The sequence below is a fragment of the Magnolia sinica genome, chromosome 10 (assembly GCF_029962835.1).
Source record: "Magnolia sinica isolate HGM2019 chromosome 10, MsV1, whole genome shotgun sequence".
Classification (NCBI taxonomy): Eukaryota; Viridiplantae; Streptophyta; class Magnoliopsida; order Magnoliales; family Magnoliaceae; genus Magnolia; species Magnolia sinica.
Window position 1 is genome coordinate 83,609,631 of NC_080582.1, and position 17,129 is coordinate 83,626,759.

Consider the following 17,129-nt stretch of genomic DNA (forward strand, 5'->3'; position numbering starts at 1 on the left):
GGCCGTCAATCAAAGGACTACAAATTCATGGTTAAGCAGACAATACAGCAAAGAATCGCTGACATTCAACATCTAAACAATTCAACGATCATAAGGCGGAGAATCTTCCAATCTGATATGGTTTGGGGAAACCCATCACAAGTTGATCGGTTTGGATGACCAAACATGGGCCGACATTAATGGAATCTCAAAATTCCTCCTGGCTACCCCCTTAGACCCTTTTCAGCTTTAGATGGGATCATGGGATACACTCCCAACTTTACTACTAAAAAGGCAAAAAAGAAAAGAAAAGAAGGAAGCAAAAAGATTTGCAAACATGTATATTTATAAACGACTAATACTTTCAACAGGGTCATATCAATGTAACAATTCAACTCTTCTTCATTGATATTTCAGACCTTGGGCTGAGTCCCAGCTCCATTTTCATAGTCGGTTGCAAGAACTTGCCCATACTCGCCTTTTGGGTCCTCCTCTTCTAAGTAGTCATCTCGGGCATTGAGTGTCAGCATTTGGCAAACCAACCAGAAGAGCGCTGCATCAAGGGCTAGAAAGGCAGCACCACCAAAAAGTCCAGTCTTTGCAGTGGGGCACCCTGTGTCAAGGTTGTGGTGGACATTCCGGACACGGTGAAGGCCTTCAGTTACGGATGCCCAGATCATCATCGCTTCAGCCAGCACAGAAACAGACCTGATCACAACATTGAGAAATAAACATAGTGAAAATACATAACAATCTTAGGATGTTTCAACATTTGTTGAAATCAATGAGTAATGTTCCTCTCGGTACAATACAGAATATAGAATGGGCTTTGAGAAATAATTAGATTTTTAGTGATAAGAAAAGTTTTTGCACAGAGCCCATATGCATGATAGTTATCTTTGGAAGGGAAATTGATGTCATCACAGTAGGAAGTTCAGCTAGTGAAGATGACAATTGTAACCTTACAACTCTAAAGCCTAATACCCGATTACTGCAGGGATAGACATCTTCATTACCATCATTGGAGTTGGCTTCAAGATTCCTCTTTCATTGGTCACATAAAAATAAGAGGAATTGTCATGGTTGCCTGGTGAAAGATAAATGAATGGATAGATATAAAAGTAAGGTAGTCAAATGATCTGTGGGTTGCCAACTGCTTGCACTACCTGACCCCTACCTAGTCACAAATCTTCTCCTCTCAACAACCCACAACTAGCGATCTTTATTTACCCCCCAAAAAAAATTTCTAATCTTTTGTATCTATTTCTTTCTGTGCTACTATTTTTAATTAATCACTGAATTCTCCAAAAAATTCATCGACATGGAAGTACAACCAGGGAATACAAATAAAAGTTACCAAGACGAAGCCAAGTTGGTCAGCTTGAAGAATTAGATGAAAGCACTTACACTGCAATAACAAAGAACACAACCAAGGTAGTGCTCCTGAACAAAGCATCAGTTGGAACAGATTTGCCTTTGTAGGGGTAGAAAATAGAAACCAAGCCAAGAATTGTAGAAACAAAGAGAGCTACAACAGATAAGCTCCCCAAAGCAACTGTTGGATCAGATGGATATTTGCAAATTACTACATCTTTTCCATGGATTGGAGTTCCAGCGGCAGGCTGCCAAGGAAAAAAAAAAAAGGACAATCAGGAAGCAAAAAGGAAAGAAAAAAAGGACAACAGTTCACGAAAGGACAAGTTACTGGAGTTCATTGATAAATGAAGAGCATTCCCTTAATAATTCAATATGCCATAACAATCCAAAACACAAATGTATATTGAAATCCATTCACAAACAACTCATGATCAATGTGATTCTTATTTGATAGAATTAATATGCAAATGAAGAGTACAAAAGCCCATAATATTCCTCGATAGAAGCATAGCATAAAATTAGTATTAAGTTTACAAAATCTAAAGCTGCACAGGAAGGACCATCCCTTCCGCAATTTATAGTATGACATGGATTTATGTGGTGGACAATGAGTGATGGCATCCACTTATACAAGGGACTAAGAATAAGATGCTTCAAGGAAGCTAACAATGATCCAAATGTTAGTAAAGAATTTTCTTCTTTGGTAAGTAAAATACTAGGAAGATTGATCCCCGTTCGGTAGACACCAAAAAATGAGTTCATCTCATTTTAGTTAACAGTAACTGTGTATTAAATATATTGATCCACAATACATAATTAAGAAAGTTAAAGACTATATGGCAAGGATATTATACAGTTTTAAAGAATACAATGCCAGAAAATTTGTTGACACAACATCTTTAACAAAACCATGGGGAAGCTTTTCTTTCTTGCCTAGTGGGAGTGCTCATACAATATTCATCAATTCAATTTATTGCGTGCTATGTTAAAAATACTTCATACTTACAATATTTACATAATAATACACTTCCAATAATATCTTGTACCTGTACAGAGTAGTTAGCAGATTGGATAACGCACCTTTTAAAAGATTCATGATCTTACACTTCTACTCGTAGCTTGAAAATTGAGTAATACACCTTTCAAAAGATTTCTGATCTTTTACTTCTACTTAAGGCTTTAGCTATACAATTTCGCATAACTCTTAAGGATAAAAATCTTCTCCACATAGAAGAGTATAAAGGCTTTTCAGAGGAGTTAAGAAGTAAAAGGAACTTCAGAAGGTATGACACATGCATGATACAAAGTTTAATAGTGCAAGTTACTAGCCATAAATAATTCTAGACAAACTTTCATAGGGCCAGTTTGGTAGACGCCTAAAAATGAGTTCATCTCATCTTGGTTAAACGTAATATGTATTAGAAATCATCTTGAGAACCAGCAATCAAGATCTCTATTCAAAATTATGATTAACTAAAATGAGATGAACTCTTTTTTCTTTTCTTTTTTTCTTTGGGAGGTTCTACCAGGCAGGACCTCAGTAATTTAGAAAATTACCTTTTTATTTTCAGCAATTACTCCAAGAATGAAGGCCAGTGAGCCAAATGTTGCCACAGCAAGAGAAATCTGCGCGGTCCGGCTAATAGCCATTGCTCCAGCAAACCTTCTACAACCACCAACATAGAAGAACTTATTGATATTAAAATGGAAGCAGCAGTTTTTCTTCTTCATCTTCTTCTTTAAGAAGAGATGGTATGACAATTGAGGCTATGATTAATTTCTTATGGTCATTTAGTTTACACTTTAAGGTGAAACACCTAGCATTAAAGAAGGCAATATTGGTAATATCAAGTAAATAATATCTACTCATGCTTGTATTTGCTAAATTTTCTGCTATTTATCAAATAAAACTAAACTGATGAAGGATGGATTTCATGATGATGGAGATTTCAGGAGGTGGGCATATCAAGCAACTAAAGAATCTTATATCGACAAATTAGTACAAAGGAAGGCATCCTATGTACAGTGAAAAGCTAATAGATGTGATGATTATACAACTAAACTTAGATGCTCTGGCGTTTATGCTACTTCTTTACCCACTGATTATAAGTCATGTTCATTAGATAGTTTAAAGCTTTTTAACTATAGAATTAGCAAGTTAAACTTTTGATAACATACAGAATTTCCTGCATGCAAGGCCCACAGTTCAGTGATCCAAACTATTGATTTGATTCCACATTCTCATTGGTTTATGGATGCCCTAGAAACCTCCAAGATTGGACAGTCCTGACACTTGGATATTTGGCACCCAAAAGTCAAGAACCAATTGAGAAAGCCCAAATTTTGAAGGATTATGATCATCCAAGGAGGTTTGGGGGGCACCCATAAACCACAAAGATAGCCATCAGAAAATTTATTTCCAAATGGAGGGAATTCTGTTTACCAGCAAACTGGATGAATGCTGATGAGCAGGGCCCCATCGTATATTCTTGTTTATTAATCTTCGACAGGGATGCAAGTACTTACAATTAAACTAACAAGAAAAAGAAGTAAAACTATGCAACTGTACACTCTGAAGCGATAGAAAATTGTAAGAACCAGTCACCGCGGCACTAGAAAAATACAAGCATCCCCAATTTTTGAAAATGGTATATCTAGAAGATATCCTGATGCAGGGATGAACATGATGAGGTCGATCACTGTCTTCCTGAAGGATAACTACTCGGAATCCCACGGAGCTTCTCTAGAATCCTCACAAACACTTCTCGAATCCATGAGGAAAGAAGGTAAGAAAGTAGAAATAAATTCTAATAAATTCGTAACTTGATTGATTGATGAAATAAACGAGTTCACAACCCTTTAAATGGGGATACCAAGTAATGGAAGAGAAATCAGAAGGAAACTATAACTAAAACTTCTAAAAATCGTTACTATTTATAGATGGTCAGCCAAAAATAGTAAGTGTCCTATTTGGCTTCACCAAGCTTTTCTCCTAATTATTCTAAGCTCTTTTCACGTTGGGTGAAACTCCTAAAGCCCAACCGATGAAGAGCAACCCAGCATAGCGGGGTTGGGTGGCTAAAGTAGCTCGTTCTACCCCAAAATCATATATTATACACCTGATAACTGATTCCGGATTACGAGATACGCCCAATCTAAGGTCTGAGGTCTGGATCACTTCTGTCATCGACCGGGCCTTTTCTGATCCATCTTGGCCATGAAACTGTCCGCGACCCGCTCAACATCCTATCCCAAATGGAAATGCACACCTACTTCCAAGCAAAGGTTTAAGTGACGAAATTTTCATTACAGTTGAAGATACCATGCAGCAGTGAAGTGATTAAACATGAGATTGGTGAGAATACAGAATTGCAACCAACGAAGATGACATACAAATAGCCTATAAAAACAGCAAAAAAACTAGGATTTCTAACTTAAAGATACAAGTAGTGTCATTAATTAATTAATAAATAACAATCCACTTAGATTTCTCTAAAATAGAGAAATCTTTAAGATGAATATTCAGTAACTGGCCATTCATCTCCAGACAACATTTCATCACATGAGGAATCCAACGGCACAAACACATCCTGCATGAGACAATCCTAGCCTTCACATCAGAGGCATGAAAGCATATGGTTATCACAAAGCAAAAAATCAATAGCAACGGCTATGATCAACCATAGGTGGTATCCACAAAATGAACGATCAAGATCACTAAGCCAAGGCACCACTTGGACAGCATATGCATCTTAGGGCGGAAGAACAAAATTCTACAGGAAAAAAAAAAAAAAAAACAGATCTGCCGTGTGGTGGACAATAGATCAATGGCCTGTATTGCTACTATCGATGGGACCCCCTTCGATCAGAGAATCCAAATCAGTTTATATATATATATATCAAACAAAGAAATCAAAATCAAAACCAGATTACTTTGAGATGATCAGACGAGGAGTCCTCGCTCGCTGTATCCTTGTCCGTCGGCCTTGGAAGGATAGATAGATACACGGAGTAGTAATATGGGAAGCGGATTGGCTGGTGTACCACCTATATAACTGGTGTAGATACGTGTCATGGCTTGTACGAACGGTTCAAAGGAGATCAAAGTTAGATGGCCCCAAAATGATGTATTTATTATATCCACACCGTTCATTCATTTTTCGGGATCATTTTAGAGCATTAGAAAAAAAAAATAATCATATCCAAGTTCAAATTGGCCACACCAAAAATAACAGCGAGGATAATGATTTTCACAGTTAAAATATTCGTAAGCCCACCATAACGTTTATTTTCCATCCAATCTGTTAATAAGGTCAAAAATACACGGATGAAGAGGAAAACAAATTTCATATTGATCCTAAACTTTTGTGACCTCCAAAAGGGTTTCAACGGTAGATGTTCAATCCCTTACTGCTTTTTGTAGTGTGGTCCATTTGATTTTTAGATCTGTCTTCTTTTTCGGCTCAAGCATTAAGACGAGCTCACAAAATGGATGGACGGTTTGGATAGAAAAAATACCTCATGATGTGACCCACAGAACTTGCTGCCAGTAATCTGATACTCGGGCTGAATATGATGCAGTACTCCCAACGGAGCAAACATATAACATGTTAAGTCAAATAAAACCGACTCACACTCCCAAGATCGGATTGGTTGAGTAAACTTTATCACTGATTGTAGCGGCCTCTTTTGGAAATATGGACCGTTGGATATTTTTCATTTCTGACCGTCCATTAAATCTCTACCAATCTGATAGTCAAATAATCAAATAAGCTTAATTTTTCTTTGACGACACATCTACACTGGTTACCATAATTTGGACTGTCTACTTTTAATAATCGTATGCCACGTGTGCAATTTCTATGTAATTTCAAAGTGCCTGTGTACCATCTATAATACTCTGCTAGACTATCAAAATGACAGAGGCAGATTCTGGAATCGCCTCGAATCATCTATTGTAGGCTGGGCTTGCCTGCCATTTTGATTTACGAAAGTGCCACCTCACATTCCTTTTAATTTTCTTTTTCCTCTTAAAATCGTAGCGACGCATCATCGCATGCTGAGAGATCCAGACCGTCCGTGTCATGGTTTTTCTGAGAATAACATGTATTGGAGAATCTTATCCATCCAGATGAATTTAAACGGCTTATTGTTTTATTCTTGATTTTTTGTTGGGTAGCTTCCAATTGGATATTGGAATCATTGGGTGAGTATGATTTTACGGTTGTGGACCATCTACAGTGGGTCAAGTGTGTTAAAAGGTCGGGATTGTTGCACCTGTATGACAAGTGTGCAATGGATGAGTCACCATTATTTGGGAATACGGACAGTTGGACAGCCATGATTACCGCTCACAGCCACACGTATGGCATGTGTATGAAACATCATGCACTGTCAGAGTATCGGAGAAGAGCGGGTCCCACTAGCCTAGCAGACTATTAATTAACGCCCTTTACCGTTTCTCACTTCCCTCTGAGGTTTCGATCTGTCTCATTTTTTTAGTCCATGGGGTAAAATTATCCGGCAAAGTGGATGGATGGTGTGGATGAAATATATAAACCATGATGGAGCTAGCAGTGGGCCCCACCTCGTCAGATACATCATAACCTGCATTTGTAGCCACTGCAAGCCATTACCATAGTAACTTTCAAGACCATGAATTATATTTGCTTAAATGGGCATTGTATAGTGTGTTGAATTAATGAGAATGTCTGTTTACTTCAACCAAGCAAACAATCCAACATATGGAAAGTTCCCATTCAGTCCAGTTTCCATGAAGACCAGTTGTGGACTTATCCAAAATTCAGGTGAGCCACACGATAGGAAACAGTGTAAAATCAACACCTAAAACTTCCAAATATTCACATGTTGTGGCCCACAAAGGTTTTGGATCGAGCTGATTTTTGACGTGTCACTTCATCCTTGTCAACTGCACCTGATGAACAGTTTGGATGACATATGCACACCATAATCGGGCCACATGCAAACATAAGAGAAGAAGATTCTTCCATTTAAAAATAAAATAAAAATACAATAACCACATAATAATCAAAGCTCTCATCAATTTTGATGTTATGAGTCATACACCCTACCTGTGCCAAAATGATATTGCATAAATACTAGCACAAGTCAAGTAGAAAAGATAAAAATGTCCCAAATCTGTTGGACCTTTTCTGTTTATTAATTTTTTTTTATATAAAAATATAGCCTTTTAAGTAATTTAAGGCGTACATCATTTATAAATTCTAGAATAGATGTTATAATCCCAACCTTACAATTTTATTTAAATAAAAAATGACTAAAATATCTATTTTTACTAATGATATACATAAGCAATGAAAAGTAAATTAAACTTCATCAAGAAATAAACAAAAAAATCATAAATTAAGGAAAATTAATACCACCAAAAGAGACATTTGTGCACCCAAAATTGAATTGCGGGTGCCATATTGTGTGGTATTTTGATGGGTTTATATGTTTGGCTCATTATAGAACATAGTACATCAACGTTAGGTAGTTCAGGTCCTCATCGTCTTTCTCTGGTTGGGAAATACTTACTTCGAATCTTATCTGTTGTATACTACCTTGTAAGGGGTAAGATCTTGTCTTTCTCTGGTTGGGAAATACTTTGAATCTTATCTGTTGTATACTACCTTGTAAGGGGTAAGATCCGCAGCATTGAACACATTAGAAGTGTTCACTTTAGGTGGTGTTGTTTCCGCTTTTGGATATTGCACCGACCAATCTTTTTATTCTTAACTTGTTACAAGTATCTGGTGCATAACTTTCTTTCTGCATGTAAACTACATTAGATCTTCCTATTCGAAAACCTAATATTTTTAGGTCGAGAGAATTTTAGCATGTGGTGCATCTCTTTGAAGATGAATCAACGAATGGTTGTGTCGTTCGGGATAACACTTAATTTGTTTAGGCCTTGATGTGTGGCCACATTAAATGTGTTGCATATCCTTGTCATCCGTCTATTTTTCCAGCTCATTCTAGGGTGCATGGGCAAATAAATGAAGCAAATCCAAATCTCCGGTGGACCACACTAAATAAAATAGTGGTCACTGAACACCCACCATTAAAATATTTCCAAAGTCCACTGTAATGTTTATTTGCCATTCAATCAATTGATGATGTGACATGAGGCTGGGTGAAGGGAAAACACAAATATAAGCTTGATTCAAAACTTTTAGAACCCAAAAGGATTTTTTAATGTTCTATTGCCACTATTGTGTGTTATACCTAAGAATTGAATCTTATTAACTTTTGAACTCATGTCGTAAAGGAGTTCTGAATGCTGTAACTTCTTCATCTTATGGAGTCACTCTTATCCAGCATAACTGTTCATGAAGTACATAACTTTGCAATAGGAAGTCGTCTTTTGGGCAAACTTCGTTTAAGTCTCTGAAATCCACGAATACCTTAATTTGTCCACTTTTATTTTTCATCGGGACAATATTTGATATTCGTTTAGGATATTTGACTTATCTAATGAAACCAACTTTGATCAATTTGTTTACTTCTTCCTCTATTAGAGGGTTTAAATGTGGATGGATGGAAGCTTTTGTGCTTGTTTGATTGGCCTTTTATCTACATTGCTATTGATGGTTTAAACCTAACATTTCTATGTATGTCCAAGTGAATATGTCTTTATTTTTTTTAAGAAGTTTACTGAAATTGGTGTCACTTGACTTGACTGAATTCCTTTACCTGAAATAATAAATTATTCTATGAATTCTTATAGTGGGCTCCCTAGATTTGTATGGAATGGAGACAATACATCATGATCTAGAGGTGGGCATCGGTTCGGATCGGAGCGGATTGGGTTCAACCCGATCAGATCCAAAATGGTAATGGTTTGACCCGAATCCGATCAGATCCGGAATCAAATCTGGGTCACTTGACCCGAATAGATCCGATACATGATTTGCCTGACCCGAACCGAGTCCGACTCGGTCAGAGAAACCGAGTCGGATCGAGTTGGGACGATTCGGATCTATGTGAATATAATTAACTTTTCATATAATGTGGTCCACTTCAACCTTTAATATATGTTATTTTTTAAGTCAAGACCTAAATTGATATGTCAAAATGGATGAACGGCTTAGATAAAATATATACATCAAGGTGGGCCCCATATGGCTCTGAAAGAGCATTTCACGTGCATATTCATATTTTCACTGGACGTTAAGACTTGCTTCTCACGCAAGCACATGCATAGTTTTGGTTTTTATATATATTAGTGAGTTGTGTGGGTTTAATCATGGGGTTTGTGTTATATCCAAACCGTTCATCCATTTGGTGACCTCGTATTGAGGCTTGAGATGAAAAATAAGACAAATCTAACTATCAAGTAGACAACACGAATTGTTTAACGGCGAAAATCATTCTCTGCTGCTATTTTTAGTGTGGTTGAGATGATCTTTTGATATTATTCATTTTTTTTTGGATAATGTCCTATAATGATATCTAAAATTATATTAATGGTGTAGATATAATAAATACATTACTGTGGGGCCCATGTAACTTTGACCTCCTTTGAACCATTTGTACAACTCGGAGCTCGAGGAGCATAAGTGCTCGTCTTCTCATGACACGTAACTACAGCAGCTCTGTCAATCCCCTATTTTTCTCAAAAAAGGAGTACTTCGATACTCTGGCGGAGTGTGATTGTTGATACGGAGACAGTAATAAATTACACAGGTGTTATATAGTTAAATAAAATCAAGCCATTTAAATATTGGCTCTAATTTAGATGGACCTTAACTTAAAATTACAGCTATTTATTTAAATTAATTTGTGATCTGAATGGAAAACAGGAAACGCCTCCTATCTAACGTACAAATGAGTGAATGACCACTAATCAGAAGTTATAATTTTTAAATGAAGTTATTTTTTTCCTGACAACCTATCTGCAATAGGTTCCAGAATTCGAACGGTTAGATTGACTTTGTATATGCCACCGTACACTTCCTGGACACCTACATATCAACCATCATAATGTGCCAGCGTATCAAATAGCTCCCACTCTTTATTCCTTTTTGAGAGATTTACTACTGTATTTCGGGTCGGGTCGGTTCGGACCCCGGACCGGATCTGGTCGGATATAGTGTTATTTGAGCCTGACTCGAAATAACATTGAATCTGGACGATCAGAATCGATCAGGTCCAATCAGACCGTCAATTCTATTTGAAACGGTACCGAGTCGAGTCCGGTTGGGTCGAATCCACCAGATCGGGCCCAAGTTATCCACCTCTATCATGGTCCCATGCCGTGAATGTGGGATACACAAAAAAGTCCAGACCATCTACAACATGAATGACTATTGTTTTCTTGCGAGGCCAACCATGTTGTTTACATGTCATCCAAACCATGTATTTTGAAATCCGACCACGGAAATGAGATTTTTTTTTTTTAAAAAAAAATGCTTCTATCATGGTTAAGTCAGCAATACCATATAAAAAACAATGAACATAATCATATGTGAAGAAACAACTTATATTAAATAATTTATAAAATATAAAAAATATAATAAAAAATAAATTAAATAACATTGAAAGAATCACCAATTTTACCTTTTTTCAGTTTAATAAATCACGTTGCATGTATATATATATATATATATATATATATATATATATATATATATATATATATATATATATATATATATATATATATATATATATTGATATATTTATATATTTATATATTTTCCTCTTTAAGATATATATTTGAAATTGGTGTTAAATAAGTTCTAAATTAATAATGTTATTGTATATATCTTAAAATTAATATAAGTTGTTTCGTGTTGGATAATCATGAGATATTTTGCATAAAAGAAAATAAATATTATGAAAAAGAAATGTCTGGAAAACTTCTAAATGAGAAGAAGGAAAAAAATGTTACCAAACACATCTCTTTTCAAGAAATTCTTAGTTCACATTCTTGATTTTTGAGGTTTTTATAAGAAGCAAACAAGCTTTTTGTTTAATGATATGTATTTCCGTAGCCTATTTATAGATTTCAAACATCTGCCTTAGAAGAAGTTAAAACTGCTTTGAATTTAGTGGAATTAGACAGGGAAAGTAAAGATGGTGACTATAATAAATATTCCTAATATAAGTTTGGAAAGTAAACGCAGGAAAGTGAATATAAGTGTGAAAAACAGAGATAAGCAAGGAAAGTGAAGGTGGGTGAGGTAGACGTGGAGAGTAGAGGTTGGTAAGGAAAGTGGATATGATCAATATTTCACTAAAATCTCATCACATTTTCATTCTTAACTCATGTAGTATCTTCGTATACATCTCAAACCCATGACTTCAGTATTAAAACACAATGTGGCTGTCACAGCTTACTCATGTATTTAGACCCTCAAAAATTCATCGTGCGGATAAATATATTTGATAAATAATACATATATCCACCAAAACTTATCTTTGGATTCCAACATCACGGGTACTTATCTCTCAAGTTTCTTTGGCCCACCCATAATATCCATCATCCAACAAGTGGGGCTAACCTTTAATACAGACTGTTCATTATGCTGGGTCCACCTTGGTCTTATCTTCAATGTGAACCGTCCACCATGTGGGGCCTACCTTCAATGTGGAGCATCCACCTTATGATGCCCAACTTTGATGTGGGCTATCCGTCATGCGGGGTCACATTGGATGTGGATTGTCCATCATGTTGGACATTGGACTGTCTATCTAGTGGATCTTGTTTGTAGATGGCAGAAAATCTCACAATGAGTAGATGCTCTGCATCACTGATGTAGAGCGGGTCGCGGACACTTTCATGTCCAAGATGGACTAGAGAAGGCCCGATCGGAGGCAGAGGTGATCCGGACAGTCAGAACCTTACAACTGATGTATCTCACAAACCGGAATGAATTACTTGACATACCATATATGATTTTCGGTAGGAGAAGCTACTTTAGCCAACCAACCTGGCTGTGTCGGGTTGCCCACACCGAATTTCCGAGATTCCATCAAATCGGTCAAAAGTTCCTTTTATTTTCATTTTTACTATTTATATTAAGTTTTAGTTTAATTATAACTATTCATCCTTTGAGCTCTAGGAGTTGTGTCCAACATTAAAAGTGCTTCAAAAAATTAGGAGACTACTATAAATAGTAATTTTACTATTTATAGTAAGTTATGAATTTTAAAGAAGATTGAGTTGAAACTTCTTCCAAATTTTAGTATATGGTTGTAAATTTGTTTTGATTATCTATCAATTAAATTTCAAATTTTTTAGAATTTAATTTTATTTTTATTTTCTTATTTTCTTCATGGATTCCAAGTATCTTTATGAGGAGTCCAGGGAAGCTCCGTGGATTCATAGTAGTTTTCCTCTTGACCTCACCACGTTCATCCTTGCGTCACTCACCCACTTTATTATCAAACAAGTTATCATCTCAAACATCTTTTAGAAGGTTACCTCTTCTTCTACTTTTCGAAATCTAAACTCTGTTCCCTGCGACTTACCTGCACCACAAATTACCCGCCCCCGCTCCATGACCACTCGGTCGATGAATAACATCTATAAACCCAAACAATTGCATTCCACAACCAAACATCCCATTCCAAATACCATTGAACTAAGTTGTGTGGGCCAAGCACTCCGTGAAACACACTGGAGAACAGCAATGTCAGAAGAACTCACTGCGCTCATGCGCCATGGTACATGGGAACTGGTTCCCCCACCAAATAACTGTAAACCAGTGGGTTGCAAATGGGTATTCCGTGTAAAACGCAAAGCTGATGGGTCTGTTGATCATTTTAAAGCAAGGTTTGTCGCTAAAGGTTATCATCAACGTCCTGGATTGGACTAGAAGGAAACCTTTAGCCCCATTGTGAAGCCCGCTACTATTCGCACTGTTTTGACAGTTGCTGTTATGCAAGAATGGCCCTTGAGACAACTTGATGTCAACAATGCATTTCTGCATGGCGAGTTAACTGAAACCATATACATGGTCCAACCCCCGGGATTCAAAGATGCCTCAAAACCTAACCATGTTTGCAGGTTAAATAAGGTCATCTATGGCCTCAAACAGGCTCCTCGAGCCTGGTACTCGACACTAAGATTGACAATCATGAATCTTGGTTTTCAAAATTTGAAAGCGGACTCCTCCTTGTTCATTTATCACCACAATTCTGTCTTGTGCTATTTATTGGTATATGTGGATAATCTAGTTATCACTGGCAGTGACATGCACTTTGTGTCTCATATCATTGACCAACTTGGAGTTCGATTCTCTTTAAAGGACATGGGCCAACTTCATTTTTTCTTGGGTATGGAAGTCATTTCTACTCCATCAGGTCTCTTCCTCTCACAACAAAAATATATTCGGGACCTCCTATCTAAAACCAACATGACAGGTGCTAAAGAAGTTTCTACTCCGCTGTCCACAAGCACAGCTCTAAAGTTGGTTGACGGTACAACATCTTTTGATAGTACCGAGTTTCGAAGTGTCATTGGCGGTCTTTAATATTTATCTCTCACCTGTCTAGACATTTGTTTCTCCGTAAATAAACTCTCATAGTTTATGCACCGCCCCACAGTAACTCATTGGGCAGCTGCAAAGAGACTCCTCCGCTACTTGAAGCAAACTATCTTTCATGGCATCCACATCACCAAAAATTCCAGTTTTGCTCTCACAACATACTCTGATGCTGATTGGGTAGGCAATTTTGATGATCGTACATCCACATCCGCATACATCTGCTTTCTTGGATCAAACCCCATATCTTGGAGTTCAAAAAAACAAAGAGCGGTAGCAAGATCGTCGACCAAAGTTGAATATAGATCCCTTGCAAATGCAGCTTCAGAAACTGTGTGGCTGCTATCACTATTCACAGAACTCGGGTTACCAATGAAAGATTCACCGAAACTGTTGTGTGATAATTTGGGTGCAACTCACCTCAGTTTTAATCCAGTGCAGCATTCTCGGATGAAACATATTCAGATTGATCTACATTTTGTTCGTGATATGGTTCAACGTGGCATTCTCAATGTTCATCACGTCAACACTCAAGATCAGCTTGCGGATTTACTGACAAAACCATTGTCACGACACCACACAGATTCTCTCAAACACAAGATTGGCTTAGCTGATGGCAGCTCCATCTTGCAGGGGCGTATAACGGAGGACTCCTCAAATCAAGGAAAAGATCACTCCTAGCTGATTATTAGGCTGAACATTTACTTGTAACAGTTACTTGATTATTAGGCTGAACATGGCAAATCACGAGTCAAAGTTTTTGTAACAGTTATGCTTATTTTTAGTAGTATAGATTCTCTATTCTTGTATATATTCTTCAAAAATAACAATAAGAAATGTAGGGTCAATATTTTCAAACTTCTTCGGTAGTTATCCTCTTGGCCTCACCATGTTCATCCCTGCATCACTCACCCACTTTATTATATAACAAGTTATCATCTCAAACATCCTTCAGAAGGTTGCCATCCATATTGATAGGATCGTCCGCAGGTCATTCATGGCAAGGCCCCACTAGATTGATGGTGGTGATCCATTGCACCATTTACCCCATGTCAGTTATTGGGCCATGAAAATCCTTTCCTGATCCTAGCCGTCTATTTGTAGGCCACCATATCAAAGGGTTTGTATCTTCCAGTTTGAAGGATTTGTGGTGAATCCCACATCCAAGGTAGGGCCCACCAACTTAACAGTTTCTATCCTCATCAACAAGGAAAAATGAAATTTCACCCAAGAAAATCTGCAGCTTGATTGGGATTTCAGTCTGCAAGAGTGGAATTCGTCAATCAACGATACAGATCATAGATCTGTTGGGTCCCATTGTGGATGGACTCTGCCCAAAGTCTCTCTCTGATTGGACAAATCTAACCTTGCTATTTGCGTACTGCAAACAGATGGTCAAGAAGAGAAATACACCGACGGTCGACATTCAACTGAAAACGGGAACGTTGTTGTATTTAGTGAATAGTTGGGACACAGTGCAACAAGGCGTGGGCTCCACCTGTTGGAACTTGACGTAGAGTGGGTCGCAGACACTTTCATGTCCAAGATAGATCAAAGAAGACCCGATCGGAGGCAGAAGTCATCAAGACCGTTGTAACCTTAATGTGGGCATATCTCGCAAATCGGAATGAGTTACTTGACGTGTCGCAAATTGGAATGAGTTACTTGACGTATCATATATGATTTTCGGGTAGGACGAGCTACTTTAGCCAACCAACCCGCCGAATTTGCGAGATTCCATCATATTTACGGTCGAATTCCATATTTAATTTTGTTTTTACTATAAATGGTGAGTTTTAGTTTAATTATGAAATATGTTTAGAAAAATAACATGGTTAAGTCACATAGGAAACTTACATTCAGGGACTTTTAGTTATAGTTTTATTTCTAAATTTATTCCAAAGTTTTGGTATCCCTATTTAAAGGGTTGTAGACTCATTTATTTAATCTATCTATATTCAACAAATTTATTGGAAAAGTCTGAGGAGTCTAAAGAAGTTTCGTGGATACGAAGCAGTTATCCCACCATGATCGACCTCATCACGTTCATCCCTGCGTCACAACTGAAACGCCCGCATACACCGTCAAAAAGACAGGTCATGTGCTGCACAAGGGCAGAACTGGATCTGATGAAGGCTTGTAAGTTTCCAAGCACAGGGCCAGTTCACTCAAACTTTTGATGTGGGCCGTCCCTCATATGGGCCCCACCTTTGATCATGTGGGGCCTCCTTTGATATGGACTGCCCATCACATGGAGATTTATTATTATTATTTTTTTTGGCATCACCCATCCACATTAGGCACCCATCAAATCAATAATTTAGATCACCAAACCATGGGCCCCACTTATAAAGCAACACTATTTTACACCTTGATCCATTAGGATTTAGGACCTCACGATTCATACCCTCTCTTGAACCTTGATGTGTACTGTTTCTAAACTGAGGTACTATCCAATGGCCAGGCTGAGATTCGGGATAGCTCCGTTCTGTTTTTTCAGTTTGCAGATTTGCACAAGTGGGGCTAATGGTTCTTTGATCCAAGCCATTGATATGAAGAACCCGTAATTCTAAATTAATATGAACAGATCTTTTTAGTAGGATACTTCTGGGCATTGTATATGGAGTCGAATTGATGAGAACTTATGTTATTTCAATAAGGTGAATAATCCAATATATGGGAAGTTCCATTGCAATCTAGCTTCCATGGGACCCACTGTGATGTTCATGCATCATCCACCCTGTCCACCAGTTGTGACCCGGGCCGACCCAAAACTCGGGTGAGCCACACAATAGGAAACAGGGTAAAATCAACACCCGACCCAAAACTCGGGTGAGCCACACAATAGGAAACAGGGTAAAATCAACACCTAAAACCTCCAAAAATTCACATGTCGTGGCCCACCTTGATTTTCGATCAAGCTGATTTTTGTTGTGTCGGGTGCACCTGATGAACAGTTTGGATGGCATATGCACACCATGGTAGGCAACACAAATAAATAAATAAATAGTTTCTATAGTGGTTGCCCCCCTCTCAATTGTTCCACATGGTGTGACCCACCCGAATCTCGGATCACGCTAATTTTTAGGCTCGGGGCCTAACATGGCGGTGCAACTGATGGATGGGTTGGATGGCAAACAAACATCAGTGGGCTCCACAGCTAAAATGTGTGAGAATTTCCAATCCAGTCAACTATATTCAATGAGAGATACTTTGATACTCTGGCAAAGTGTGATAGATGATATGCAGGCAGTTCGA

At 37.6% G+C, this 17,129-nt stretch overlaps 1 protein-coding gene across 3 annotated transcripts; it reads right to left on the minus strand.

The window, feature by feature from the left end:
• Nucleotides 1–295: 295 nt before the first annotated feature.
• On the minus strand, nucleotides 296–5,500 carry LOC131217204 (uncharacterized). Of its 3 annotated transcripts, none has more exons than XM_058212041.1 (5): nucleotides 5,289–5,500; nucleotides 2,914–3,019; nucleotides 1,387–1,601; nucleotides 964–1,029; nucleotides 296–687 (listed from the first exon to the last, which is right to left on the minus strand). In XM_058212041.1, exons 2-5 carry the CDS (start codon nucleotides 3,004–3,006, stop codon nucleotides 393–395), a joined length of 669 nt encoding a protein of 222 aa, XP_058068024.1. In that variant the 5' UTR covers nucleotides 3,007–3,019; nucleotides 5,289–5,500; the 3' UTR covers nucleotides 296–392. The 3 variants fall into 3 exon arrangements, with proteins under 3 accessions (XP_058068024.1, XP_058068023.1, XP_058068025.1); XM_058212040.1 differs by having other exon boundaries at nucleotides 2,914–3,022; nucleotides 5,289–5,499; XM_058212042.1 differs by lacking the exon at nucleotides 964–1,029 and having other exon boundaries at nucleotides 2,914–3,022; nucleotides 5,290–5,448.
• Between the last annotated feature and the right edge of the window lie 11,629 nt (nucleotides 5,501–17,129).

Bases quoted from the DNA above. Each gene is read 5' to 3' on its own strand.
- LOC131217204 (XM_058212041.1), bottom strand. From the start codon at position 3,006: ATGGCTATTAGCCGGACCGCGCAGATTTCTCTTGCTGTGGCAACATTT. The intron at 1,602-2,913 runs GTAATTTTCTAA...TTTCCTTGGCAG, and splicing joins TAATTGCTGAAAATAAAAAG to CCTGCCGCTGGAACTCCAAT. The intron at 1,030-1,386 runs GTAAGTGCTTTC...TTATGTGACCAA, and splicing joins GTGTTCTTTGTTATTGCAGT to TGAAAGAGGAATCTTGAAGC.